The 26,875-nt window shown below is 34.6% G+C and overlaps 4 protein-coding genes across 5 annotated transcripts; 2 read left to right on the plus strand and 2 right to left on the minus strand.

Annotated features, from left to right (window-relative positions):
• Positions 1–775: 775 nt before the first annotated feature.
• On the plus strand, positions 776–13,709 carry EEPD1_1 (Endonuclease/exonuclease/phosphatase domain-containing protein 1). 2 transcript variants are annotated; one of them, XM_051211078.1, is made up of 5 exons: positions 776–5,243; positions 8,127–8,257; positions 8,352–8,769; positions 9,809–10,844; positions 11,385–13,709. In XM_051211078.1, exons 2-4 carry the CDS (start codon positions 8,154–8,156, stop codon positions 10,142–10,144), a joined length of 858 nt encoding a protein of 285 aa, XP_051071112.1. In that variant the 5' UTR covers positions 776–5,243; positions 8,127–8,153; the 3' UTR covers positions 10,145–10,844; positions 11,385–13,709. The 2 variants fall into 2 exon arrangements, with proteins under 2 accessions (XP_051071112.1, XP_051071113.1); XM_051211079.1 differs by lacking the exon at positions 776–5,243 and having other exon boundaries at positions 7,528–8,257; positions 8,352–10,844; positions 11,385–11,438; positions 13,332–13,709.
• A 9-nt stretch (positions 13,710–13,718) lies between these two features.
• Positions 13,719–23,045, minus strand: KRT7 (keratin, type II cytoskeletal; the record flags this gene model as incomplete). The annotated part of the gene is made up of 21 exons (XM_035733778.2): positions 13,719–13,844; positions 14,255–14,482; positions 14,522–14,794; positions 14,833–14,904; positions 17,766–17,840; positions 17,876–18,250; positions 21,037–21,154; positions 21,191–21,273; positions 21,310–21,414; positions 21,451–21,567; positions 21,611–21,660; positions 21,696–21,742; positions 21,776–22,098; positions 22,132–22,226; positions 22,260–22,347; positions 22,384–22,457; positions 22,492–22,620; positions 22,654–22,727; positions 22,766–22,833; positions 22,868–22,933; positions 22,968–23,045. Coding segments are annotated over 21 exons (2,664 nt in total), but the record flags the coding sequence as incomplete, so codon positions are not given.
• MS3_00003321 (uncharacterized protein) lies at positions 16,594–17,601 on the plus strand (the record flags this gene model as incomplete). Its single annotated transcript, XM_012946227.3, has 1 exon — positions 16,594–17,601. One exon carries the CDS (start codon positions 16,594–16,596, stop codon positions 17,599–17,601), a length of 1,008 nt encoding a protein of 335 aa, XP_012801681.1.
• Positions 23,046–23,081: 36 nt separating the features above from the next.
• Positions 23,082–23,765, minus strand: MS3_00010360 (uncharacterized protein; the record flags this gene model as incomplete). The annotated part of the gene is made up of 1 exon (XM_051218722.1): positions 23,082–23,765. One exon carries the CDS (start codon positions 23,763–23,765, stop codon positions 23,082–23,084), a length of 684 nt encoding a protein of 227 aa, XP_051071114.1.
• Between the last annotated feature and the right edge of the window lie 3,110 nt (positions 23,766–26,875).

Consider the following 26,875-nt stretch of genomic DNA (forward strand, 5'->3'; position numbering starts at 1 on the left):
ACGAAGAAAGCCGGCCGACATTTTATAACACAAGACTAGCCAGATTGCCTGAAGAAATACATTGACTTGAGTAGAAGCAGCAAAAACCCAGAAAACATCGCTGATCCGAAATAAACTTCACGCCAACATATAGAACATTACACTAACTGCGGCATTTTAGCACACTGAGACATTAAATTACACAGCTACACAAAAGAAATAGCTGAAAGAAGCACAGTACTAAGAAAGCCGACCGCCTCATTCTGATTGGTTGCTAAGCTGAAGGGCACATTTACGAAATTGAGTTGCGTTTAATTGCAGCCGAGTATATCCACATGTGAACCACGAAACTAGTTTGAGCACTAAATGTCAAGCCTTAGGAAGAACGCCTTAAATTTCCGGATTTTAAACTGTAAGAGTGTAGGCCACTCAGAGGTGACATGTCGACGACTAACGGTATCACAAAAGTCGGATAAAATACCTAATTAAGTTCAGCAATACCACAAACTTGGAGGAAAGAAACAAAAATTGAGGTCACAAAATAGTAAAATTTATTTTGAGAATACTTTCCACACTTTAAGAGCCATCAGTTCATGGAGTTCGCTACTCAATGGAATGGCTCGAGAGAATTCACAGAGGTCCTATAAGAGGATACTCGACATACAGTCATTAAAGATAGTATCTAAAACTAGTCTACCAATACTTATATGGCTTTTGTTTAATATACCTAGGTTCCTAAACAGGGACCCAGATCGTTCGTTGCTACTGGAAACGCAAGCTCGCAAAGCGAAATCATCTTTAGCTCTCTCGACAAAGTAACTCTGCTTGGATATTGAAACGATACCAACTTTTGAAGAGTCAAGGACGATGTCTTGTTTTTGTATTGTATGTCTCCTCTTTAAGTTAGTAAAACAATGAAGTAATATTTTTCAACATAGTGACGTATATAACTAACATCAATGTAATAAGTTTTGTTTAAACAGGAAAATGGTGTTATGAGACCTGAGGGAGTGTACTTGTATTGACGAGAAAAGGGAAGTAATATGGAAGATGGGAATAAACCAAAAATACCACGGCGAAGCAGTATTTTTCCTTTCGTCTGTTATTTTCACCTGACTGCGGCTGGATTCCAGATGTCTGTTTCCCTTCCTCGTTATGTTTGTCATTGATTACGGGTGTATTTTCTCTTTAACATACATATTTTCTCCCAATTCCAGACTGAATTACTCTAACAAACATCTCATTGTCTGTGAACATCATTTCAGTAAGTGTTCAGCAACATGACGGGTTGACCACTCTATGAAACTAAAAGCAGTGATTCATCGTAATCAATAAGACATGGTATTCGACGCTACTCAACCTCAAACGTCTGCTGTAGATAAGTCTCCGTCGGGAGAATTCCAAGGCTGGAGAATATAAGGTATCCGTAGTCACGAAATGTCAGAAATACAGTTTTCCCACTCATTCGGATTTAACAAAAACTATATTTATTATTAGTTTTCTACCTAATGCTCAATTTATTTGAAACTTTCAAGTCCAACCTTGGCACTGAATAGTGGCAAGTTTAGATATATTTTATTCCCATCTGGGGTTAGCCTTTAAGTCAGATTGTCAGAAAATTCAAAATCCTGGTGGCTCACATAAATACCCCTGTTTTGGTCTTTTAGGTCGTCTTTTCAAATAATCAACTTTCCTTTATTTTCCTGACAAAAGTCAAACTTGTATCATGATCATGTGGTTTTAATACTTACAGTAGCTGGGAGAGGATCTTGAAACACGTTAATCATAAAGTTACTTCCTTATTTCGTGTGCGGCTTATAAGTTTTAGTGTCAGTTGGATTATACTGGGTCAACATCTGGTCAGTAATCACGCTGCCTGATTTTACAAAACCAGTAACTGCTTAGTGTGTGGTATGACAACAATGATGTGTGGCTCGTATTTGGTGGGGGTAGCCGATTGCTTAGTTAGTTCTCATAAGCTGTTTGCTTTCAAATGTATAGTGAGGGGTTATGTTTCGTAAGTACATTATAAGGCAATAATTTAAAGTATCCAGATGAGTTTCATCTGAGTCATTCAGTTTTCAAATGTTAGTTTTCCAATTAATTGTGGCTAAGGGATGAATTTAATGCCTGTCAAACTGATTTGGATTGAGCTCTTAATATTCTGATTTTATCTAACGCAGTTCATTAGTATGCAAATCAAAGTTGGGTTCCAACTTGTAAAATTAATTGATTATATTGGCTTTGTCTCGACTGTGGGTAATTTCATCCATTTTTATTTATTTAATTCTAAAATCTGGTACAAATGGACAAAATCAAGGTGGGATTGTGAAGAAATAAGCGAGGGAAAGGGAGCACAATCAAATAAGTAAATAAAAAGCATAGTATGTAGGAGTTACTGCTGAGTTAAAAACACAACCAAGAAAATTTTTTCAGTCAAACGTTCTTATTTTGGAGAATTTAAGATAAAACTACTATAGTTTCTACGAGCTTCCATTCTGAGCTATGTCTGATAGCGTTGTGCCAGCTAGTGCTCAACCAATATAGATCGACACTGACCTCACCGGCGCGTTGTAAACTCGAACTTTTACAACCAGAATAACATGATGATGACACGAAAGATGGCCTAGATTGAGATGTAGGGCTCTGGCTTGGATAATGCATGGACTAATTTCATTTGTCACTTAAACATCAGTACAAAATGACGTAGATGCACTGGCTTTTTAGTCGCTTCCAAAAGCTCATCACAAAGAATGAGTGCATAAAATTGTATAATCTTTGGAGTACACTGCGTTTGGAAATTACATAGTACATGCCGTACCTACAGACACTAAAAATTCATTAAGCATATTTTGGGTTCATTGTATATCACCATACAGCAAAGCGATTCCATGTACATATTTGGGGTTGGAAAGTCCAGGTATCAGATGCACCACCACTGAGTACTTCCTTCAGAGCTGTTTTTCAAGATGTCAGTGACAAATCCTTTTAGAGCAATACATTCAGGAGATGTTTGTCGTTACTCTGATCAAGTCATTTGTGCAAAAAGCCTTAATAAAAAAACTCGTACGCGTACACTTTTTAAGCGGATGATCTGGGGCTTCAGTTTTGTCCATTGAGTCAAAGGTAGCCCCGAGCTGAACTAAAACAGTGATTGTTGAACTCCAGTAAGTGGTGTCTCAGGCTTTTGAGGGAGGAACACGATTAATATATTCACGACACAAGCAAAAAATGGGCATGTAAATGGCGAGTCAGTTTTTCACAATCTTTGCATAGTTTGTGGAGTTTGACGTAATCAAATATTGTGAACGCAGTCGAAAATGAAATCATCACCCGGAAGTTTTTGGAAAGAACGTAGGGCTTTTTTAAAGATGGGGACGACATCGCCTTATTTTAGGATGTTAGAACACTAGTTCCCAAACCTTTCCAAGCAACCTAACCATTTTTTATGACTAGAGGTTTACCATCTTCCTTTAAAATAGCCGGGAATACGTCATCTGAACCCGGCGACTTGTAGTGCTTTACAAACTAGAGCTCCTTGGTGATCGCTTCATTAGGTGTATCAGTAGTCGCGAACCTTGGAGAATAGAACGGTCTTTTTGACATTGTTTGAGCAACAGACCAACTCAGTTGTTGCTCAAAAACAGGTCATCATCCAAGATGCCTTTAGATGCTAATAAATGGTGTGCCATCGACTACACAGAGCGTTCCACTTAGACCAGAATTGTTGCCGGTGGGCTCGGCCGTGTTGAAATGGCTTCTGGTAGTTATCAGATTCAGCTTTCACTTCCGACGTGTTAGGACGCTTCGACTACTGAGTTACTTGATCCGTACACAAATTTTGGAAGATTTCTTGAAGTGGAAATCTAATTGTATCATCAAACGTTTTGCGGGAGTAGGCTGGGGTACCTCAAGGCATAAAGGCTAGTCTTCCGACATATACTGTGCTTGGTGTTTTGTAAGTGAAAAATATTCCGAATATTCAATACATAATGTGTTCAAACTAGATATAATAACCTTGATGCTATCAAATATGAATCAAAGTAGAAACCAGTATTGATCATACTGTAGTTTACTATTAACGTATAAACTTTGGCAAGACCATCTGATATATATTTCATGGTTGTATTGTGTGAACTGTATCCTTTTATATATATCCTTGTTTCCTATTTCATACCATATAATCTTCCCTCTTTTTTAACGTTATTTCAATGGTCACTTTCCCTTGTTTATAGAGCACCTCAGATACAAGACTAGGGGCTTATAATTATTATCGTACTTCCAATTTATTTATTATTAAGAGGAAAGCATTAAACAGTAGAATTTTCTGTACTCTACCGTTGGTCACACTTATTGAAGTTGAGGTACATCAGTTGCCTTCTAATATTAAATAAAATAAATGAGAATTCAAACTAGTTAATTAAAAATAGAAAGTTGAGTACTTAAAGAACCAAGCTACAGTTACAACCTCTAGTAACACTAAACCAAAGAGTGTGCAGTTACAGAATAAATTAGTTTAGCGTTAATGTAAAGCTTGAATCCTTTATACCTATGTTATCGCTTTTTGTCTTAGTGTAAGTTGTGACAATAAGGTCTGTTGTTAGGAGCTAAATATAATTCAGCATTATTCTTAAGTTTTTAGGACTGCTCATGGATCAATGTGTACAGTAGGTAAATGGATTCAGACGTATAAGGTGGAGAGACGGATGTTTATTCGTTCAGCTTTCCATATGGGCAGAAATTTAGACTTTCAGCAACTAATTTGCTTTCCGGTTCTGTGGAAGTTTTGAAACGATGCTATAAGCACGGTTATTGGGATTAATACAGTGTACTGAGTTCTCTGTGGGAATTACCGCGATTATTTTTGTCCCATTAATAACTTCTTATTTTTGTTTAATAAGATTCCCTCTAGTTTACCTGTTTCTCTTTATAAAGTTCGTTAGGAAGCAGGAAACATTGAAGTTAGTTAATTTTCTACATGAAACTTATTTCTCTGTTGACTTCAGTGATTAGTGAAATTCATCCGTTAAGGTTGAGGAGAGCACAACAAATCATGTCTTCTGCTTGTCTATATTTCTTGATTGTTTAGTCTATTGAGAACCACTAGTCACTAGCTCAAAGTGTGGTTAGCATACTCTGCATTGTTTGCTATATTTTAGTGCTTTTGGCGATGTTTCAAAAACAGGCTTACAGAGAAAAATGCTGAAATTCTTAAAAAAATCCTGTATTATATCAGTAGTGCAGATAATCAAACTAATGAACAGGTTAGTTAGAAATACACCTTTATAATACTGTCTACCATTTTAATCTGTTTGTGACAGCATATATCTAACTTCCGAATAAATTAATAATTTTTCTCATGTTTGTCCATAGTATGACCAAGCGTTAATTCAACTGTCGTGTAGTTCATCAGTCCCTTAGGTACATATGAATATAAGTTTCTCGACGTCAGCGGTTTTGTCACAAAAACAAACCGCGACATTTCCATCTAGGCTTTAATTTCTGATAATTTCTTGACTGCCAGATCTTTGGTCAAAAAGGGAGTAGTAGTGAGTGATGAGATGGGAGACGCAGACGGCAGATATCAGCGATAATAGAAAACTGTTCATACTTACTGTGGAAGTGGATTAAAAATTTATGGTAGTGAAGAAAATGTAATTCAGTGATCCTCTTTGAACCCAAACAACCGAGACAGCTCCGACTCGTTACTTTTCGGTTGCCTGATATCAGTTAACGACCTGAATGGTAAGTATTCATTTGGCTTCCGAATTTCGGTATTAGTAGGATAAACCTCAAGACAGGTACTTAATATTCACTCGCATTTGGTCAGCATATGCTACCTGTGTTTGTGGGTTAGCTGAGTGTATTAAAATAGTGAGTTTCAGTGATTTACTAGGCACAGGTTTTGTGCACAAATTAGAGCCACGTTGTTTCAGTCCTAGTGATACTACTGCTCGGCTGCCTAAATTAAAATACGTCAAATGGGGTTGAAACCTTAAGCTTGCTTTTTGGGGACCGAATTCTTGGAATATTATTCGAATGTTTCAGAAGGCGCCTACACACGGTACAAGTGCTCAGTGTATTACCGTACTGTCGTACGTTGTCTGCAAGTTTTGTACTACTTAAAGAACTTACTGAGGAGGATAGTGAGGACATAAGATCAATGGTTTTATATAAGTCAGCCGATGAATATAAAAACACTTGATACAAGTTTTGGGCCTTCGGGCCGAACTTATATAGTGTGGCAGTTTAGGCAAGTTCTCATATCCTCCTGGATTATGGCTTGTTGACTTCTATTATCTATGTACCGGATATATTACGTGTATGTGAATTAATTACAGGGTTGGAAGAGTTGCAATTTAAACAGATAAAAAACATGTGACTAGTATCGTGAAGCCTGTGATCTCTTTGGAGAGTTACAGGAAAGCACCGGTTTGGTCGAAATTCACGAGATATCAAACAAATGTGTAAAATTATTAAGTAATACTCCACAAAAGCCCTAATTGTTAGAGATTCCTTAAAATTCTTTCTTGAAACTCCGAGTATTCAATCACTTTATACTCACAATATTAGATGGGATTTAGTAATCAACCCTTCGAAAGTGAACCTAATGTAAAGTGAATCAAGTAGGGTAAGAGACCACTCCTAAAGATTTTCACGTGTTTTAGTAATCCTTAAGATGGCACATATGATACCCTTACAGTTCGTCATTAAACTCAGATTTGAGGTTTATAACTGTTATTCGTATGATACAACTGCCTATGCGTTCCGGAGGATGATGTAACCTTTAACCAACTAAATATCTGTGGATTTCCCCTTCTTACTGCGGTCAAACGATCTCATTAAATAATCAATGAATCCAGGACTTATGAAACTTCATTCTTAGCTTTGATACCCTAGTAGTTCTAAAATAAAGGAAGCATCTCTCAAACTTTGTGGTGTTTTTAAGCTTAGGCTAGTTGACCCGAAACCATTAAAATTATTTTATCCTACCCTTTTAAAAGCTTCCTAGAGTTATTCGAAATATGATGATTCACTATAGTATCTCTGAAGCAGCACTTTCGTAAGTCTATTTTGCTTTCTCTGGGACATCCATATACTATGTTTACGTGGACCTATAAAGTTAAAAACCAACTACCATGCGTAAGTCTTATGTTCGTATCACTTATCTCTCCTTTTGGTCGATAAGTAGTGTCGAGCATGTAGTGTGCAAACGCCAGGTATATCTTTACATTTCATTATATTTGATAGTCATATATTATCATCACTCAATTATTTTAAACAATACTAACTATTTCATATTAAAAATTTAGTTGTAGTTTTTCTAATATCAGTACTTCGTGTCTCAGCTTCACATTGTTTTTAATAGTATAATTTATGCAGATATAGTCAGTCTTATTGAATAAGTTCGCTGTCATACCTCGTTTTTGTTTGTTTGGTTGATAGTTATGGAAACCTTAATAATTCTGTTCATGTGAAGTTTCTGTAGACAGAGTGTTTAGATTGAACCGTTTTGCGTTTGACTGATAAGTGAATCTAAGAAAGGAAGTTGGTTATTCTTCTCGCCCAAGTGCTCTGGTACGACCGAGGGTGGAGAGTTCGCTTTCCCCCTCAAAATGCTCCGATATGGCCATATGTCTATAACCACTGCTTTCTCACAGCGGGGGTAGTGTTTACGAAATTGAGAGGACGAAAATCGTATGTCCGGCATTTGTCTCTCAACAGTAAGCTCATTGGCTTCACTATAACGAATTTCACAAAATTTTACTCAGGATCTACAATCATGAAATATAGATTATGGCGGTGTAGTAGCATTCTGAGTCATAACCTTTGACTATTAATATATGCATTTTTATATAAACGTCAGCTGTAAAAATGTGAAACCAAATAAATAGTGCAAGTAAACCAAAGCGCGTTACTGAATAACCTCTCGATAAAATAACTAAGGTTGTATCTGTTTGGACTCGACTGTCAAGTTTGGTGTACGTTGTTTAGAGTCAGTGGTCTAGGGTTTCATTCATTATGACTTTTCCTATATTCAGTAGACCAGTTTGTTTTTAAAAAGCATGAAGTCTGTGATATCTAGGTCTTTATAAGCTTTTGTAATATATAATAATAAATGATTATACTTCTTTTCGCCTTTCAAGCTCAACTACGTAATTCAGGAAATATACATGGTGATATCGAATGAATATACGGATAGTACTATTTTTCTTGAAAAGCTGAAAAGCATTATAATAAAGGGCAAACAATTGCATAAATCCAGTCATGATATTAAGTAAGTAAATTATATCTCGTCTCTGTAAGTATTTAAATAAAAATAGTGAATATCTGTTTTGTCTGATCGAAAGATGTTAAAATCCAATTTTTAGGATCAATAATCAACATTCGAATACTACAAAAGGACATAGGAAGTCGGAGAATTGTTCTATGCAATCGTTTCCTCAGTCAGTAAATAATTATAGTTCTCAATTTTCAGAATACAGAACTGATGAGAAAAATTATGACTTTTCTCACTCCCAACTTCAGTTAGTTTTGAGAATGGAAGGCATCCGTGATTGGCTCCATTTAATTGCTTCATGTGGTCTATTAAATGAACTTGATCCACCACTTCCACGTATTTCTTCTATAGAAAGGCATATACGGATCGGATCTTGGAACCTTAACCGCTTCGATTTAAGTAAAGCTAAACATCCAGGATTCATGGAAGTTGTTTGCCTGACCATTTTACGAATGAACGTCTCATTAATATTGCTTCAAGAAGTCTCAGACCCTTTAGTTGCTGATTATGTAAGTTGTCTTTCGATACATTGTTTTGGATTGTTACAACTAAAACATTACATCAGCTCTCTTTTTGACGAATGTACGAATAATTACTGGGTAAAGTATCCTACAGGTTACTTTGGACTCATCAAGTTTATTTCATAGCAAATCCTTTAAATAACAGTCATTGATTTTGTATGGTTTACTGTCTTCGTATTTTGTTATATTAGTCAGTGTAACATTTCAGACCGGTAATGCACGTGATTACAAGGTTTTTAATTTAACCAAAAATACGTACGTTATTTTTACTCTGTATGTGTTTATAGTTGCTAAGATAACATGCCTTTAACGTTTATTTATTAGGGGTGATTCGTGTAATTATTGGTTTGTTTATTAACTTTTGTCTGCACTTTTGCTCGACCAGTAGCGTATTTCTTATTTATGTATTTGCGACAGTTTTTCGTGTTCATTATTTTCCTGAGAGTTGATCTGTGGTAACCAGTCTGTAATTTTCATCTGGTCAAACTGCAGATGATCGAGAACTTTGTTGCATATAGGTTATACAATAGTAAATAGATAGCATTCAGTGTACAATATTATTTTCAGCTGGCTGGTTTTTTTGAGAGTGGAATGTACATATTTATCTTCTTGAGATCTTAGAAAGATAAGACATGGATTCGAGTGGTTGCATTTCGAAATAATCCACCACGTAAAACAGAGAACGGTAAAAAGGAATTAGGAAAAATAAGTATATTAATAAGAAGTGAGGGTGATTGTGGCTAAAGGATTACAATTTTAGCTTATATATATGGTAGATATGTTTGCACCATTGTGTCTGGTTTTGAAATATTTTGCATAGTATCTTTAAACATCCGCCCTTACTATCCCACAAATCCATCCCCGGACTGGTGACGAGCTGAGATATGATCACAGTTAATGTAAGTCTAAACTCTAGTACATTTAGTTTAAAAACATGGTTATTTTGACGATTCTTCCCAGCAGTATTTTATCAAACTGTATAACTTTTTTCCTCATTTTTATCCGTACATATTGCTAATCATTCTAGCTGTGCAATGAGCTAAATTATCCATCTCTTCCCCACGTAAAACGATGGGTTGAAAAATTTCCTCTGTCTACTCCCCCGTACTGGAAAGCGTCATGTTCGATCCAACCAACTGGTTCCATGTTCCGTGCAAAAGAGTATGCCGTTTTTCTATATAATTCTCGATGTGGTATTCGGATTTCTCGGACAAGTTTATTGGAAAAGTCTTCGAACTCATTACCTGTTTCAAGAAAGTCGTTTACACGCAGTCCATGTGGAGTCTCCTGCCATGTATGTAACAAAAGGTGTTTAAAAGCAGATGCTAGTTTGGAAAAATTTCCTTTGTTCAATTTAATATGAAACCATGTGCCATGATTTTGGCTGACCTGATTAAACTTAGTGATTTACAAATATTTAATTCTTCTCGTAGGCTCACTTTCCAGTACTGAATTGCTTATTTTTTCCAGCGTTTTATTTTTGGTTTTTCTTAACCGTATCGCCTGTGATATGCTATACCTTTGTCTGTGTAATTTCATCTACTTTTCTTCTATTCAACTACTTATCACTTTAATGTTTTACATAGTTTCTAAGTTATTACTGAGTAATCTATTTCGTCATAAACTTGAGAAGTGTATGTACGTAATATTCGAGAAACTTGATTACATCATCAGCCCTTATACAACAGATGTTACCCATATCTCTTAGGATACATGTGTATATGTTTATGAAGTGGCATTTATTTTTGTTCATCAATGAGCTAGTGAGGATCAAAGGCAGTTATTATATTATTTTGATATGATTATTACACGTAGAGTCTTACTCTTGAAATGTGTTGGGACATCGTCACTCATTTTGTAAATATCTACAACGCTACCATCTGGACATCAACCGCTATGTACATGGATTGTTTTAATTTACTTTCAGATTCAACATATTAACTTAGTTCTCATTTCAGTACATTTGAAGGCAAGTGGATTAAGAAATAGTCAAATTGGCAGGACTATCTCAGAAATTGAATCTCTTGGCTATCTTGTTCAAGCTTTTTATGAAACACAACCTAGTAAGTATACTAGTGTTTGATTAAATGTTTTCGTACGATTGTTGAGGGCGAACAGTTCGAAGTTTTTACGTGTGAAGATTATTAAGACTATCAAGTCCAATGATTCTTGACTTTTTGTTATATTTGTAGTATATGACTAAAGGAACTGATTGTTATTTTTAACACTAACAAAGAATTGTTTTTTGCTTAGTAACTAGTTATGTTATTCAATGAACAGTAGTTCTTAAAAATATTCACTTCATAATGTTTTGGATTTGTGGAATGGCTGTAATCAGGGTCGTCCATTTTCGACCTCTAGATTTAATATGTGTATCATTAACCGATAACTCTTATGAATCTATGATACCGACGAATAGATTTTGACGTACAAAAACTGGCATAATGTCAGGGAGACAATCCTAACTTTTTGAAAGGCAAACCAACATATTTCGATCATTTCCGAGCCTTAAGTTTGTTAAATAACTTACACGTATTTTTTTCACAGACAAACTTCTCTACAACGTATTTCCAAGTTAATATGAATCGTTATTTATTTTTCAGGGGGAACATATCTCATTATAGCTGGTGATTTCAACCTCTTCCCAACACATGAAGGTTAGTTTAGATCCATAGTAAATAGGAACTATGTAACTGATTAAATCTCTCTGAATAGACTTAGAAGTAAATCATATGTATTTTGTTATGCGAATTTTTCTACGTGAAGTAACTAGTGAAAGTTTTTCACAATCTAACCGCGGAATTTTAGTGAGACTGGCAATTGTAAGCAATTTATTCTATTTACGGACACTTTGCTTCACATAAAATGTATTGCTATGCAGATGTTTGGGAAGTTATTTGTTAATACGTGGATCTACATAAAACAATATCCATCTAAAAAACTCAGAAAAAAACCTAAAATTCGCTTGTAACGCTGGTATTCATAGTCTTCAATTTAATCGTAGTCTACTGTTGCGAAACGATAGTGGTCAAACTACTAATAAGTTTTGTGACAGTATCGAGATATACAGGTAGGTTCTGAACTTTTCTTACAGCTTTTCCGTGAATGTGCGTTACAGCTAGAAATGACCCGTCTCTTACAAGTTCTCTTGTATTACACTTAACTAGCTTCGTCAATAAGGTGAGGTTATTTACATGTTGTAAAGAAATGCAACACCTATTCACTTTCTAGTTTGTGTCCACCTATTTTGTGATAATAAATGATTTTACTGGGTCGCATAAACCTCATATAAAACAGAATTTGAACACAACCCGAGCAGTTGAAAATGATAATACTGAATAACTGAAACAAACCAGATATCTGGCGGTTGATTTTCTTACTAAAACTTTCTTAGCAAGTACTTGTCGTCTTCATTCAAATAAATAAATTACGCTATTTCCACGAAGTAAATTGTTAGCATAACGTTTTTAAACTTACTCTCGAGAGATCACATTTTACAGGGAAGATATTTTCTCACATTTCCAGGAAACCAAGAACTCCATGTTTAACTGAGATATAATGAAAATCATATCTGTTTCTGTATTCTTAGGAACGACTAGTCTTAGTGCAAAATAGAGTGTAGTGAAATTTCAGGAACAAAGTCAAGTAGTCAAAAGTTATGTAACATTCTAGTAAAAAATACCATTCAGTCACTTTCTGAAGGATTAGATTTAACCAACTAAATGTATTGTATCGATTTAGTAATGGACACTAATACAGTAAGAATTTTTATCAATTAAACCAAGTTACTTGCACGCGTCATATGCAAACGTGGAGAGATACAAAGTTTAAAGAAGAATGTAGAGTTTCCACGGTTATTGAAGTAAATGTCATTATAGATGTTGTCTAAAGAATTCGCTGCTGAAAGACATCCCTGGAGGTTTAAGGCTCTCACGACTGATTTGTAAGCTACATTATTTACGATAATTAACGCTTTGACAGGAATAAATTCACAAGAACTCTCTCAACACAACCTGAATATATTCATCATTGCACGAGCCTCTATCTGAATAATTCCAGCAACAGTTCAAAGTTAGTTTCATAATACCTACCTTAAGTAGAAATTTTGGTTCTGTTGTATTTACAAATGAATTAGTTTTAGCAGTAATTATTGTGTTAGAGAAGCACAGTGTTTATTACAACCACGTTTTATGTGTATTTTCGTTTTATTGACTAGTATTATTTTTGATAAAAAGATTTTCCAAACTGTTATCGATTCATCCTTCCCACATTATTGGAGGCAATACTTTGATAATTTCCCAATTAAATAAACATAATTGGATCAATTAATCTTTTATGCCAGTTAGATGCAAGCACTCAGATACTCCTGAGCCGTTATGAATTTGTATTTAGTACACTTATAGGTTCATTATTTACTTTCGCTTGTACATAAGTTGACCATTACGCAAATAATTTCCATAATTTTAATTAAAGCTCTCATCATTGTTAATTTAGATTCGATATATTTATTGCCTCGTTATGCTGATTATCTCTACTTGTTTATTTAAAAGTTTATCGGGTATTACGTGAACGTGGTTTATGGCCGGTACTCAAAGGTGAACAACAAACTACCATGAATTATTCTAAATCCAGATCTAACCATTTTAGAGCATATGACAATGCATGGCTTTCTGCTAACCTCTCTTTGACTTCTGAATCCACTATTCGTTGGACTGGTGATTCTGGTGTCATATTAAAAGGGCTCAGACATCCTTTAATTCCGGAGGAAACAGGAAGTGGTGCAAATGGTCTTGTTAGTGATCATGCTCCCATATGGTTTGATATTCACTTAACGTAACAATAACCTGTATTTATGTATAATTTTTATTAACGAACTTATGATAACGTTGTACATATGTACTTAATAATAAAGAGCATTTATTTTGATAGCTTGACCATTAATCTTCTGCCCCGTAACCGAAAATTTGTTCACAGTCAAACCAAGATTTTTCGGTATCCACCTTATAAAATTCTTCTGTGATTTGACGGCCAGTTTTTCGTGGTGTTTTCCGAATATTAGTCACCTAAAAAATATTTCAATGTTTACTTTTGCTTGTTATGTAGGGTTTTCTATATTTGCAGTTGTATATCAATTGTTAGTCGAATTATCTGTACATATCTGTATGTTAATTAATTGACATTGGTACCATTTTACTCGTTGTTTACAACAATTACTTATCTCAACTGTTTCGTGCTTATTACATTAAGGTCTCCAGCTCAATATACTGATCTACTTGTCACGCTTTCCGCGTATACTTAAGATTTACCCCTACTCAACTTTGTAAATTATTCCTTACTAAGCTTTACAACGCTTAAACAACTTTGTCTTCTCTTTTCGGCCATTCAGACAACCTCGAAATGGTTGCTATTATATATGTCATTAAAATAACTGTAACTCAATATATTGGAATTCTTAAATACTCAAGCAACTTACTTTGTCAAGTGTTTGAAGGTTTTGAATTGTAGGTGTATTCATTGTGAATGGGCTCAATTTCTTAAACAATGGAAATTCACATTCTTGATTCTGATAGCTTGGCTCTTTCTGGTTGTTCATCAGGCTTCCATAATCAGGGGAAGCGAAAAACACTCTCCTACGTTTGGTAGCTGAACCTGGTTGTTTCAATATACTCTTCGGGGTTTTAGTAGGTGTTTCGGCCATATTCTAAGGCGAAGTTTTAACGTGAACAAAAGTTTTCCTTACCAAATTATCTAGTTTCAAAGATAACGCTGGTGATTTGGGAGTCTGAGTCACCTTTTCGTGAATTTCCTTCGGGAGCTGAGTACTAGCAGGTGGAGAGTTTGCATAAATTTGATGTTGAAATTCCTGATATTCCTTTTCTACACATCGAAGTTTCAATAGTTCCCTATTATTCTCTGCTAAGATCGTTTCTCGTTCAATTTGATCCTGTTTCATTCTCCTTAGTTCTTCATAAAGCCTTTGTTTTTCATCATTTGCCTCCCTCAATTCTCTCTCCTGAATGTCAGTATTAATTTAGGTAATACGTCGCATACTTGATTTGTTGCTTTTACTTCCAGCTTCTTAAGTTCTTGCTCTTTTTTCATGAGCTTCTTTAGAACTTCCTTCTACAGTATATAAAAGTGTTTTAATCAAAGAAATATATTGCTTAACGGGAAGACTGATTTACTGTGAACATGTTTTTACTGCACAGTTGTTCGTTTCTGATGGATATTTATATCCATAGTTTGTTGAGAGCACGTAATCCACGAGACTTTGACGGACTTAATTTTCAAACCATTTCTTACGATGAATTTCTATGCGTACGTACTAAACTTCTGCTCTTTTAATTCGTAAGTTAGTGTGTCCATTAATACTGGTAAAACCAACAAATTCTGTCAGATCAATGATTTTTATTATACACTCAACATTTATCTCATTAACGAGATTTAATTTCATGAATCGTTTTTACTATAGTGAAAAGTTGAAACTGCTCTAGCTATCTGCTTAGTCTAGTATGTTAATATTACACAGTAAAACCTACTATAATGTGTTTGGGTGAAAAGTAGATAGTTCGTCAAAATCGATAATCTCACACAAGTTCCTGATATTATAAGTATTCTTTTATTATTTTGCGTAGGTTTAACATAAAGTTCCTTTTTGCTATTGACTCTCTTATAGGAAATCATTTATTATTATTTTGTTGTGTGTTGATTGATACATCCGTCTATCGTATTTCTAGTTCTCATTTAGTTGAGCAGTCAAACTTAGCAAGCAGAAGTAGCATGCTAGTGTTGTCAACTATTAATAATGAACTCTATAGTTATTGTGTTAGTACCAGACTGGTTGCATTTTTCTGGTTTCCTCCCTTTAATAAATGCTAGAAATATTTTCAAAATAAATTTAACAATATATATGACTAATATTTCTTATAGGGATCTGGAATATTTATTTATCCCACCCCTAGCTCGTACTTACGGAATTGTAACTTGGTACATCAGTCATACTTGGACTCCTTAAGATCCTGGATGACAGATTTTCTTTAATTGAAACGAACGGTTAAACTTGTAGATTTATTGCTCATATTCAACAACCTATCACTAAAGATTGCACTGATACGTACATTCATAAGATAGCTTACAAATATCGATTAAGTATATCAATTTTCTTGAAGATTCTTTTCGAGAGATATTTCACTCAACTATATACGTTTAAATTTGTGGGCCTTTTAATAGAACGAATCGTTTCCTACTATCGATAGAATGAAAAGGGTTCTGAACATTCTTATTGAAAATTTGAGTTACTTTGTATGGGAAATGTAATCTATAATTCAAAGTTACAACCAGGTACTAATCTACGAATGTATATCGTTTGATTAGGTAGAGTGAAGTACTCTTGCCTGCCAGAATCGATATTCCAATGTTGTGAGTGAACACTAAATGTTTACCCAATATACTAGTATTAGCATTTTATTTTGTGACGAACTATTTGTAGCATGTAGAGGTGAGGTGCTGCGTAAATTTATCATTACTATTAGTTTGAATTAGAAATCGTCAAATGAAAACTTTTGGTAATAATATCAATACTTGCAGGTCATTTTCGTATGACCTTGTTTTTTAGTGTGCATTATTACTTTGTTTTCTATTGGAAACTTTTCGTCTAGTATTGTGCACATACAACCAAAATCAATGGAATTATTTAACATTCAGTGTGTTTTTTATGGTTTAAAGTGTAAATACAGTGTGATTGATTAGAAAAGATTATTGAAAATAAACCGTCTCGTTATTTCTAAACACATACTCATTTCAGTCGAGACTATGTTTGACTCCTTATTCTGTGGTACGTGTGCTAGAATTTTTCGTTTATGCGCAATTACTCAATTTATACAACATAAGTCAGATGGTTGTTCCAGACTAAGTTTTGGCAATCCGCTATTTTTGGAATGTTCTCACTGTGATGAATGTTATATCTCACCATTAGATCTTATTGCGCATGTTGAATGTGCACATAGAATATCCATAATGAAACATAGATCGTCAAGCATGGCTAACGACAGTAATGGATTCCTACAAGAAGTAATGTCAGTCTCAGACACAACAAGTTCATCCTTTATCGTCACTGAAGACAAAAGTAGCCATAACTCGATTAATTCAAACGATGGGAAGTTGGCACCCTGTCAGTCGGTGAGTCAAGTGCCATCAGTATTAAGTTCTTGCTCAACAAACTACAGTTCAGTGGGTCCTAGTAGCTCTATTCCTTCGGTTGTTCGTAAAACATGCTGTCTTGTGGATGGAAGTTCTCCCTGTACTCAAATGTCTTCATGTCCAATTTTGTTTTCTCGTGATTCTGATGGCGAAGCGGAATCCGAATTCAGAGATAATTCTTTGAAGGTCTCGAATACTTCAAACCCAGATACGACGTCGCTGTGTAATGAAGTAACTTACTGTACACAAACACCGCTTGTTTGTGGTGAACGGAAGTCACGATCGAATTTTATCTGTGAATACTGCAAAAGAGAGTTCTCACAAAAAGTACATTTACAAAAACATATAATGTCGACTCATACTAAAAACAAACCATTTAAATGCTCAGTCTGTTCTTACCAAACTGTCGAGAAAAGTCATTTAAAGACTCATTTCCGGAAGCATACGGGAGAAAAACCATTTTCCTGTACTCTATGCACCTACAGGGCAGCTCAACATTCTACACTAAAACAGCATTGTATTAAGAAACATCGTAATGCATTTCTTTCTTGCATAAACTGCAGCGTTCGTTTTGTAACACTGAACGAACTTGAAAATCATCAAAAATTATGTTTTCCTTAGCTCTACTCATGGTCATCAATATTTGATTAATCTTGATCTAAAGTGAATAATATAATCTTTTATCAATTTTATGTTGGTGTTTTGAATTGTTTTGTGTTAAAACGTCTTATAATCAGCCCATAATATACATTAAACAACTACAGCTTTAATATAAAATAAAATACCTTTTCCTGATTCAGTTCTTTGGTCTGTTCTCTAAGCTTTTCTATAAGATTCATGGATTCATTTAGCTTTTTATCCTTGATTTTTATATTTATATTTAATTAGGACTTACCACCTTCTTGCTGCTTTTGGAGTTCTCAGTATTTTTAAGATCAATTATCTCTTTTAAACTTTCAACTTCATCTTGCTTCTGTTTTATTTCATCGGCTTGCTGGTTCAATTTTTCTTTCAAAGACAATAGTTCATCTGTAATACTTTCATTTTGCTTCTGTAGCTCGATTTTGTGATTTTCCAGTCTTTGATTTTGTTCTTGAATATGCTTTTCCCTTAACTTTTGCTGTCCAATTTCTTGTCGTGAGTATTCTAATTGTATCGTCACATCATTTATATTATTAGTAAGCTGGATTTGCTTCAAAATACTTTTCTCCTTTTCTTGATTAAGATTAACCAACTGCCGTTTCAGTTCCTCATGGTACTCTTCTTTTTCCTAAGTGTATACGGAAACTAAATGTAGTATAAATGTTTCCCGGCATAAAATGCTTACTAGTCTTCATTGCATATTTAAAACGACCTTAAGTAGCTTTCTTATGTCCCTGTTGCTATCATTCCTAAGATTCTACTTATCGTATAGACCAACACAGATAAAATGATGAACTCTGTGAATTGTATGCATAATTTTGAACTTATTTATAACCATTTCGCCGAACTGACCAAGTGAGTGCTGAGTAGATGTAATCTTTGAAAAATTACTGTGTTAAAGATTTATACGGTTTTGCGATGTCTCTGAAACACAAAATGAGTATCTAATGTATTTGCGAACCAAATATCGTCCATGATTTTATACTCTTAGATTTCAGTGTTGTCGCTAAGTCTATTAAAGTTGTCTTTTATAAATTACTCGTTTGTCGACGAAAACTAACAGGATTCTTCAAACGAGTTACTGACCGGTTTTACTTCTTATACTTGATTCATTTCGATTCCTCTTGAAATCAAAACAGCAGACTAGTGAGAATAATGTGCACTTTTAGCTTTTCTTGCGGCATAATATACATTAAAAAGTTAAATTCGAGCTTAGAAGTCCTCATCCACTTGTGATAAAGTTTAAAGGAAACATTCAAATTTCGGTTGATGCATTTGCTGGAAAAAAGAGAGACATCTGGCAAAAAAGTTAAACGTAAAACACGCATTTATTATTAGCGATTACAGTCTGCCTATAAGGATATAAAGCTGTTCCTGATAAAGTAATTAAGACATGTGTTAGGTGTGCTCGACCACCATCTCCCTTATCGTGCTGTCATGAAACGGTTAAAATGGAGTTAAAAATGGCCGGAAAAGAACATTGAAAAAACAAACTGCCAATCTATCGAGCCATAACTTATAAGCCTGAGGCTGGTAGGGCAGTCAAGACTTTCTGGTTATGAACTATTCTCTATTCATAATGAGCGACTGAAAACGTATAGTGACTCTAGTCGATCATCATGAACAAGAAGCCTGCTACAGATGCTTATTGGCCCAAGTGATGTCGATTACCGATACATTAATTTATCACTTTCTTCCGAATCTTGAGTTAGGTATTGTTCCATAATTAAGATCTCTTTATGTCTGTTTCCTCTACGAGTTGCATTTTCCGCGCTTAGCTGTCCATTACATTTGACATTGTTTTTATTCTTTAGTCAGTTTAATTAACTTTTTGTGTCGGCGCGAGTTGATAAAAATGGGCTGTGGCATTTTCAAATCCGGTTCTATGCTGATTACAGCTGAGAAACTAAAAGTTTAATTTTGAACTGAGCGGTCTTATAAGCATTTCACTAGACCATTCAAGTAGGTTGGAAAGAATGTGATATTCACCCCTATCGATTACGTCCACAGGGTCTTGATAACTGAAATACAAGGTGGTGTGAGCTGATTAGGCTTTCCTCAGACCCGGATATTATCTCTGAGTACCAGTTCGTATATATACATTAGACAACCAACTGAAAATTGTATTTTACTAACATTGGTTTTGCTTTGAAGCTTCTCGGGATAAAAGTCGATATTGTATCTTTTAAAAACTGAGCTACTAAAAATTGTTAAAATTAATGAAAAACGACTCAATAAAGTATATAAGTACCATATAATTTTCACCCGAATCCGTTTGCGCAATCTGTAAGTGGTAGAAACTTTAATTGTTGGCTAATTTTTGGCTGTGTTGAAGGCCCGAAAAATGGTTTGTTCTTCCACGCAAAATCATCACTATCTGTTCCGTTATTTTTAGTATTTCAATCGGAATAATCAGTTCATCGTTGTTATCCCCTCAACTCAAAAACAACTGATGGATATTAAAATACATTCTGTGGTTCGGATTATCTTAACCGGAAGTCCCTATTCCGTTTGTTACAACTCAGTTATTAAGTAATTTTATGAGTTTATTACACGCCTCACAAACTGATCTGCGCTAACAAATTTGTGTTTTTACGATAAACTCATGATAAAACTTAGGATTAAAATGTACCAACAACATACTAGAATTGACTGTGTAGCTAGATTTTTTTGGGACTTGCGTTTGTACTTTGATAGACTTTATTCTCCCAGCTTTCTTTTGACGTTCAGACTTAACCTAAGTCTGTGATTGAAGCTAATCTTTACTTTTAATTACATTTGTGAATTAAAACTAACTCTTGTTAGTGGATTTACACCCTAATAGAAATTATACTTTATTATACTTAAAATATCAGTAAAACTGTACATGGCTTCGGGCTGAATAATGATACTTGAAACTTATTTTGTTTCACAATTGATCTGAAGGTAAATAGCTGCAAGAAATAGCTTCTAGAAATGAGATTTATATGATTGTTTCCTGAATACTTATTGGTGGTAATTATCTACAACGTGTAAGGCGAAATACTCAACTAAGTTATCTGCATTTTTCTAAACGTGGTTGTTTTTAAAGAACGCAGAAGTAAACTGTTACATAGATTTGTTATGTTATCTGTTTTTACAAAGCAGTATCATTTGCTTAACAGAAACACATTTTATCAGTTTAAATTTAACAGCCTTTTATAGATAAAACCTAAACTTTACGAAAACACCATGGAATTTTGTTGATACAGTGACTTAAATTTCGTGTTCACTAAGTTTACACTTTCTAATACATATACGCGTCTAATCCAAAAATGAAATTAGTCACCGGTAAGAAGTTTTATGTATAAGGTTTATAGACACTTCTGGACTGTTAATAAATTTTATAAAGATTTCAGATAGATATTAAAAACAGTAAATCATATTTATCTTCACCTTTATTTGAAGACGCGCCTGATCAAGAGCTTGTTGATTCTTTTCATTGCTCATTTTGAGTTCGTGGAACTTTTTTTCGTAAAATTCAAGCGTTTCTTTGACCTTAGAACAGCTTAGTCTAAAATGGTATTTAAAATTCATTTTCAGTTATTACTTTTCTTCCTTTAGTTCCTTTTCGATCGCTCTTGCTCTTTCTGTTAAATCTTTTATTTCGTTTTGATTTGAACACGCTTTTTCCTAGTTGGTGGTAATTTTGTTAGAATCATATCCTACTTCTAAATGCTTGACCAAAGCTTCAGCTTTTAAACAATTCTCATTAGCTTTGGCACAATTTCGGCTTTCACAATTTATCTGTGTGTGTAATGAGCCGTTGTTAATCTTTCAAAATATAAACGATATTTTAATACTAGTTACCTGCAATTTTTCATTTTGGATCTGACATTTTTTCAGTGCATCTCTCAGAGCATTTTCACTTATATGGTAAAATTCTATTTCTTTCTCCAACTCAAAGACCTTTCTGTTTAGGTTTACCTAAGGTTATTTTTTTCATGTATAAACTATCTTATTTACTAACTAGGTTTTCTCTGTCGATCTTCGAGATTTCACTTTCCATTACTAAATCAACTTCAAAAAACGTTATGTTTTAAAATCAGTTTTACCGCATGTGTGATACAGGCTTGATTCGAACTTGTGGATAACAATCGATCTAAAAGTGTGAAATGTAAATACTGTGTTTTACCTTTCGTTCATTTTCTGGACTAACTTTCTGATGTTTTGCTGTTCATCTTTTAGATTAATGACCATTTCTTCTCTGCCGTTTCTTTGTCGAATCTGAAATGAAGTTAAATTAGCTATCATGTTTTCTATTCTGTTAGTAAAACATTTAAAGTGGCTTCGTAACGTCGTTGTCTGGTTTTCAAGATGAATGAACTTTTTGTTAAGAGTATTTAACATTTCTAATACGTATACATTCTTGTCTCTAATCTTTTCAATTAAATCTCTGAGCTCATCAGTTTCTTTACTGTTATTTTTCAGCATATATTCGGCGTTTTCTCTATTTATCTGGAAAAAGTGTTTGGTTACTTTTTATCATACTTTTTCCTCTGCTATAGCATCTTCCAGGAGTTTAATCAGTGACAAATTTCTCTCGTTGGTGCACATTAAGGTTTTCTCCAACTCCTTAAGCTCAACTAATCAGTTACTTTAGAATAGAGGTGACAAACTATTTTCAGTGCTAAGCTGATCAATTTCAGTTTGCAGCTGAACTATATCGTTGTGATGCTTTTGTTGCCAATGAAGAAGCTCATCTTTCTGTAAAAATTAAGTTGTTATAAATAATAATCCTACCAATATTTCGTTTTTTTCGTCCATTGCAATATTTGATTTTTGTAGTGTTTCCAGATCCAATATCTTACCTGTAACTGTTTCATTTTACGAAACTGCCAAGGAAGTTACCTAATTTTTCTGATTCTTTAAATTTATCTAAACATTTGTTTGACTGCTCGATGAAGTTGTCTTTTATCGTCTTAAATATAGACAGGAGAGAATTATGTACGACTTCCGACTGACAAAACTTGCTCTTAACTGTTGAAAATTACATTTTTATTATGAATTCACTTGTTAGATTTGCCTTCATTAATTTTTCGGCTTTGAGCTCCAATGTTGTGCACTGCTGCTTGATGGCTGAAAGCCTAAATCGCATGTATTTTAGGGATAAAAGTCATTTTACTGTTCAGCCAATTTTTCTCTTACAGCTAGCTCATCTTTATATTTTAAACTAACGGTTTCCATATTCATCTAAATGAAATATTCATTTGATTTCTATCAGTACTTGTAGCTCAAGGTTTGCCTTTCGCAAGTTTTCAACAAGTGATTCATAGGACTGCAGATCTAGACACTATTTGGAGAAAATATATTTTTATTATTCATACTTTTTCCTCTAATTTTGATATGGTACAACACTTCCATGTCTCAAGATTTTCCGCCTCTTGTCTTAAGCGCTTGTACAAAAACTTGAGACTAAACTATGAAATACATGATACATTTTACTTGTCGCATAATGTGTCTGATTTATCTTCAACTGAAAACTCAGTGACTGCTTTATCATGAACTTTGTCAAGGTGTGTCTTCACCTCTCCCGTATAATCTTGACATATTTTGGAGGCTTGATGGAAGTAAATAGAATCCTCAGAGCTGGTTGAGACATTATGTGCGTCTGGTGATTGCATAAAAGAGGCACTAGGTTTTTTGCTGAGAAAATTCAACATTGGCGATTCTGGAGCTTTTTTCGGAACTGCCATGTCATCTAGTGGAGAATGGGGTCCAGCGTGATCAAAACTATCTAAAGAAATGATAGGCTTGTTAACGTGTGGTTTCTGTGACACATTTCGCAAATTGATTATCTTGGGTGATTCTGGAGTAAACTGAACTGTATCTCTTTTCTTGGATTCATCACCAAATTTAAGCATTTTGCTCCATTTATTATCACTCCAGTTGGTTTTTGAAGATGTAGACAAGTTGGCCTCATTCGAAGAGATAAACTGATCACTCTCAAAATAGTCATCGTCATCTAAATCACAGGTTGAACTTGCGTTTCCATCTTCCAGCCCTTTCCAAATCAAGGAGGACGGCTTTTTACTGTCAACTTGAGATGGCTCTGAGAATCCAACCGGATTCAATGAAGTTTCTTCTTTCCTGAACTGGCGGAGAAACGAACTCTTCATGAACATCTCACGATAACTAATAGTCGTGTCGAAAAAACGTGAATCAGTTATCGTGCTTATTCAGGCTCCAATACTCTGATGTCTTTTTCAAGAGAGATTTTCTGATAATCAACCGCATTTTCTCTTGTTGTGACTAAAAATTATCATTTAATTATTTTTATTACGCACAAATCACTGGTAACGACCACATGAGTTCCATGGTCCGTATGGATTTCACTTTAGGTTTTAGAAAGAATAATTAATTTTATAAAGCCGTTTACAACAGCTAGCGTCATCTAGTCAGTTGGTCATCAGGTGGTCTCTTACATAGAGCGCTTGAAATACAGAAACGAAAATGATGATTTTGACGTTGTGATGTCAATGCAATGTAAATTTGCTCACAACAATGTTCTATACTTCGATACAAGTAACTTTGTGTTACCCGTGGTTGTTTGTTTAGTTCATTAAAAATACAAAACGGAATCGTTAATATGATTTTCCATTGGTGCTTTTCTGTGGAAACTTTGTAATTGCCTTATATAGATGAATGAACATTATTGAGTAAAAGTTGATTTAATTTCCTGCTGTCGTTGAACAAACATCTAACCGGTATCCACTACCATTTATTCCAATTTGTAAAGGTTCTAGGGGGTCACTCATCTACCATTTTATCCTCTAACCCAGTCGCGAACACACTAACCGCAAAAATACACTGGATATACTATCCATTTCTGCAACAAGTAATGCGTAAGGAGGAAATGACTACTATGCAAGTTATGGCTTATCTGATAAGATATCGGAATGTCTGGATATTTTATTAGGCTTCAACGTTTTTTTACGTTCACTTCAGCGAAGCTGTCAGTTGTTACGGTCTTCAAAGTTGTAAAACATAATAAAAATCGCCCTCCCTCCTCTTGTTTAATAATAATTTAGCGAGCCCGTGTGAATAAATATTCATTGTGGGGCTGTTGATCATATTAATCTGACCAGTTTGACTTCATTTACGGAGCCCAGAGAACTGTCTGTTACAGGTCAAATGAGAAATACTGAACCAATTCTGAACTATTTTCGTGAATACCTTTTTTGCTGGTTTTTGATATATATGTTTTAATAGAGCGTTTTACTCAAGTTGTTTGTAATTTCGGCCTTAAACTTACGTTTTCTATCTAGCCTTTGATTTATCGTTCTACGTTTGACTCTAGAAACTTACTGTGAAATGTATTATTACATTTACTACATAGACTATTATTTTAATGTCATTAAAGAGGAAGAATGTATTTGTAACATCTCAGCGAAAGAATTTGAAGTAAATCCAATGTTTCGCCTGGCAATCTGGTCCAAGCTGAATAAGTCATCCAGTATGCAGTAAACCAGAGAACAATGTACCTATTTATATTCGATAATTTTGTTGTTTGATTATATTTTCCTTGAAAAGGCTTGGACCAGATTGCCAGGCGAAACATTGGATCTACTTCAAATTCTTTCGCTGAGATTTTACAAATATATTCTTCCTCTTTAATGACTCACATTAACTCGGCGCCCAAATATTGTGAAACTATTCGTTCAAATTTAGAGAGAGGTTCTTATTTATTATTTTAATGTCTTACAATATCAAATAAAACGTCAGCATCACAAGTTTGAACTTTTGGTATTGTCATTATTTAATTAAATCTTGCGAGTTCATCAACCATCATTATTTGAATCGAATCAGAACCGGAAATTTACACAAATACTGTTACCTCAACAAAATGTTTATAAGTATGATACGGCTTTTGTCTGCTTTCCATCTTCTGTCACCTAATTTGAAGGAACACTTAAGTTTCCGTTTTCGTACCCGAACAAGTGTCTATGTTTAAACTCATGAGCATATGTTAGGTTGGCATGCACTGATGTAATGAAACCAAGTGTTATTTGAAGCATCTGTCTTTATGAAAATATGTAATGTTTGTATTCATTGATATTTGACTTTCGCATTATTGTGCCTGTGATTCTAGTTACAATATGGTGGTAAAAGTGTAAACGGTCTTATTACTTACTTGAATGCTGGTATTTTCGTGACTATGATATTACATACAGGATATCTGTGGAATATTTCTTCGCATACATCAATTATTACTGCTGCCTACGTTTATCATATATATATCTCTGTAGTTCGAAGACTCAATCAAATACTTCCATCATCAACTATTCGTCCGAAAATTATTACACTCTTAGGAACGACAGAAAACCTACAGTTGTCTAAGAAATCTAGCAGGATCAGTTAGAAAAGTGATTCCATTACGATTGCCGCTACAGATCAGTCCCCCTTAGTGGGGTAGTGATTGCCCTAAGACGTGGCAAGCCAGAAGTTTAAACCCAACGAGCTTGTCGTTAGTAAACACTCTTCGGGCAGCTTGCTAGGTTTAGCAGCGTCTGATAGTCTTTCCTTACTATAATGGACCATGTAGTACAATATAGCAAAAAAAAATACAATGAAAATTACAGTTCATCGTTTGTAAGCCTATACATGTAGGAGGTTAGTTCCATGTTCATTAAAGAAGATCCACGAATTCCCCTGGAAGCTGAAGTGTTGTTCTAAAAACGAGTTGGGCCACAGTGTATCCAATGTCAGCTTTCACTGCATTGCGAATACCTGGTAAGACGAATGGAAAAGCGTCGGTCCATGTGCAACAAATTAAAGACATTAAATACGCGTTTTCAATATAGATACTATGCAAACGCTGACTGGGAAAACTTTCGATTTCTAATACAGCACTCTGACTGGAACAGTTTCTTCACCAGTGATAACCTCTTAGAAACATTAGAAATATTCAATACCACCACCAAATCTGCACTAGACACTAGTATCCCTCTAAAACTGCTTTTAAAGCAATCACTCCCTATATAAACCAAAAGACTAGGTCTAAACTACGAAAACTGAAAAGGACGTACTATATATCAAAGGACTTCAGTGCCCTGCATCAGATATACTCTGTACTTGAAGGAGTACAAAGTCAACCCAACAAACATGAACAGGCAGAGGAACGTACTGCGCTCACTGATGCATGTAAAGCCCTAGCCTTATGTCGTCTCCTCACAAAAAGCATTAGAAAAAATAAAGATCACAAAATTCAATCCTTACTGACCAAACCCTCATA

This window comes from Schistosoma haematobium, chromosome ZW (genome assembly GCF_000699445.3).
Source record: "Schistosoma haematobium chromosome ZW, whole genome shotgun sequence".
Lineage (NCBI taxonomy): Eukaryota > Metazoa > Platyhelminthes > Trematoda > Strigeidida > Schistosomatidae > Schistosoma > Schistosoma haematobium.

Excerpts from the sequence above, each read along its gene's own strand:
- EEPD1_1 (XM_051211078.1), top strand. The coding sequence starts at position 8,154 with ATGGTGATATCGAATGAATATACGGATAGTACTATTTTTCTTGAAAAG. Across the intron at positions 8,258-8,351 it reads AAATCCAGTCATGATATTAA|GATCAATAATCAACATTCGA; the intron begins GTAAGTAAATTA and ends TCCAATTTTTAG. Across the intron at positions 8,770-9,808 it reads ACCCTTTAGTTGCTGATTAT|CTGTGCAATGAGCTAAATTA; the intron begins GTAAGTTGTCTT and ends TAATCATTCTAG.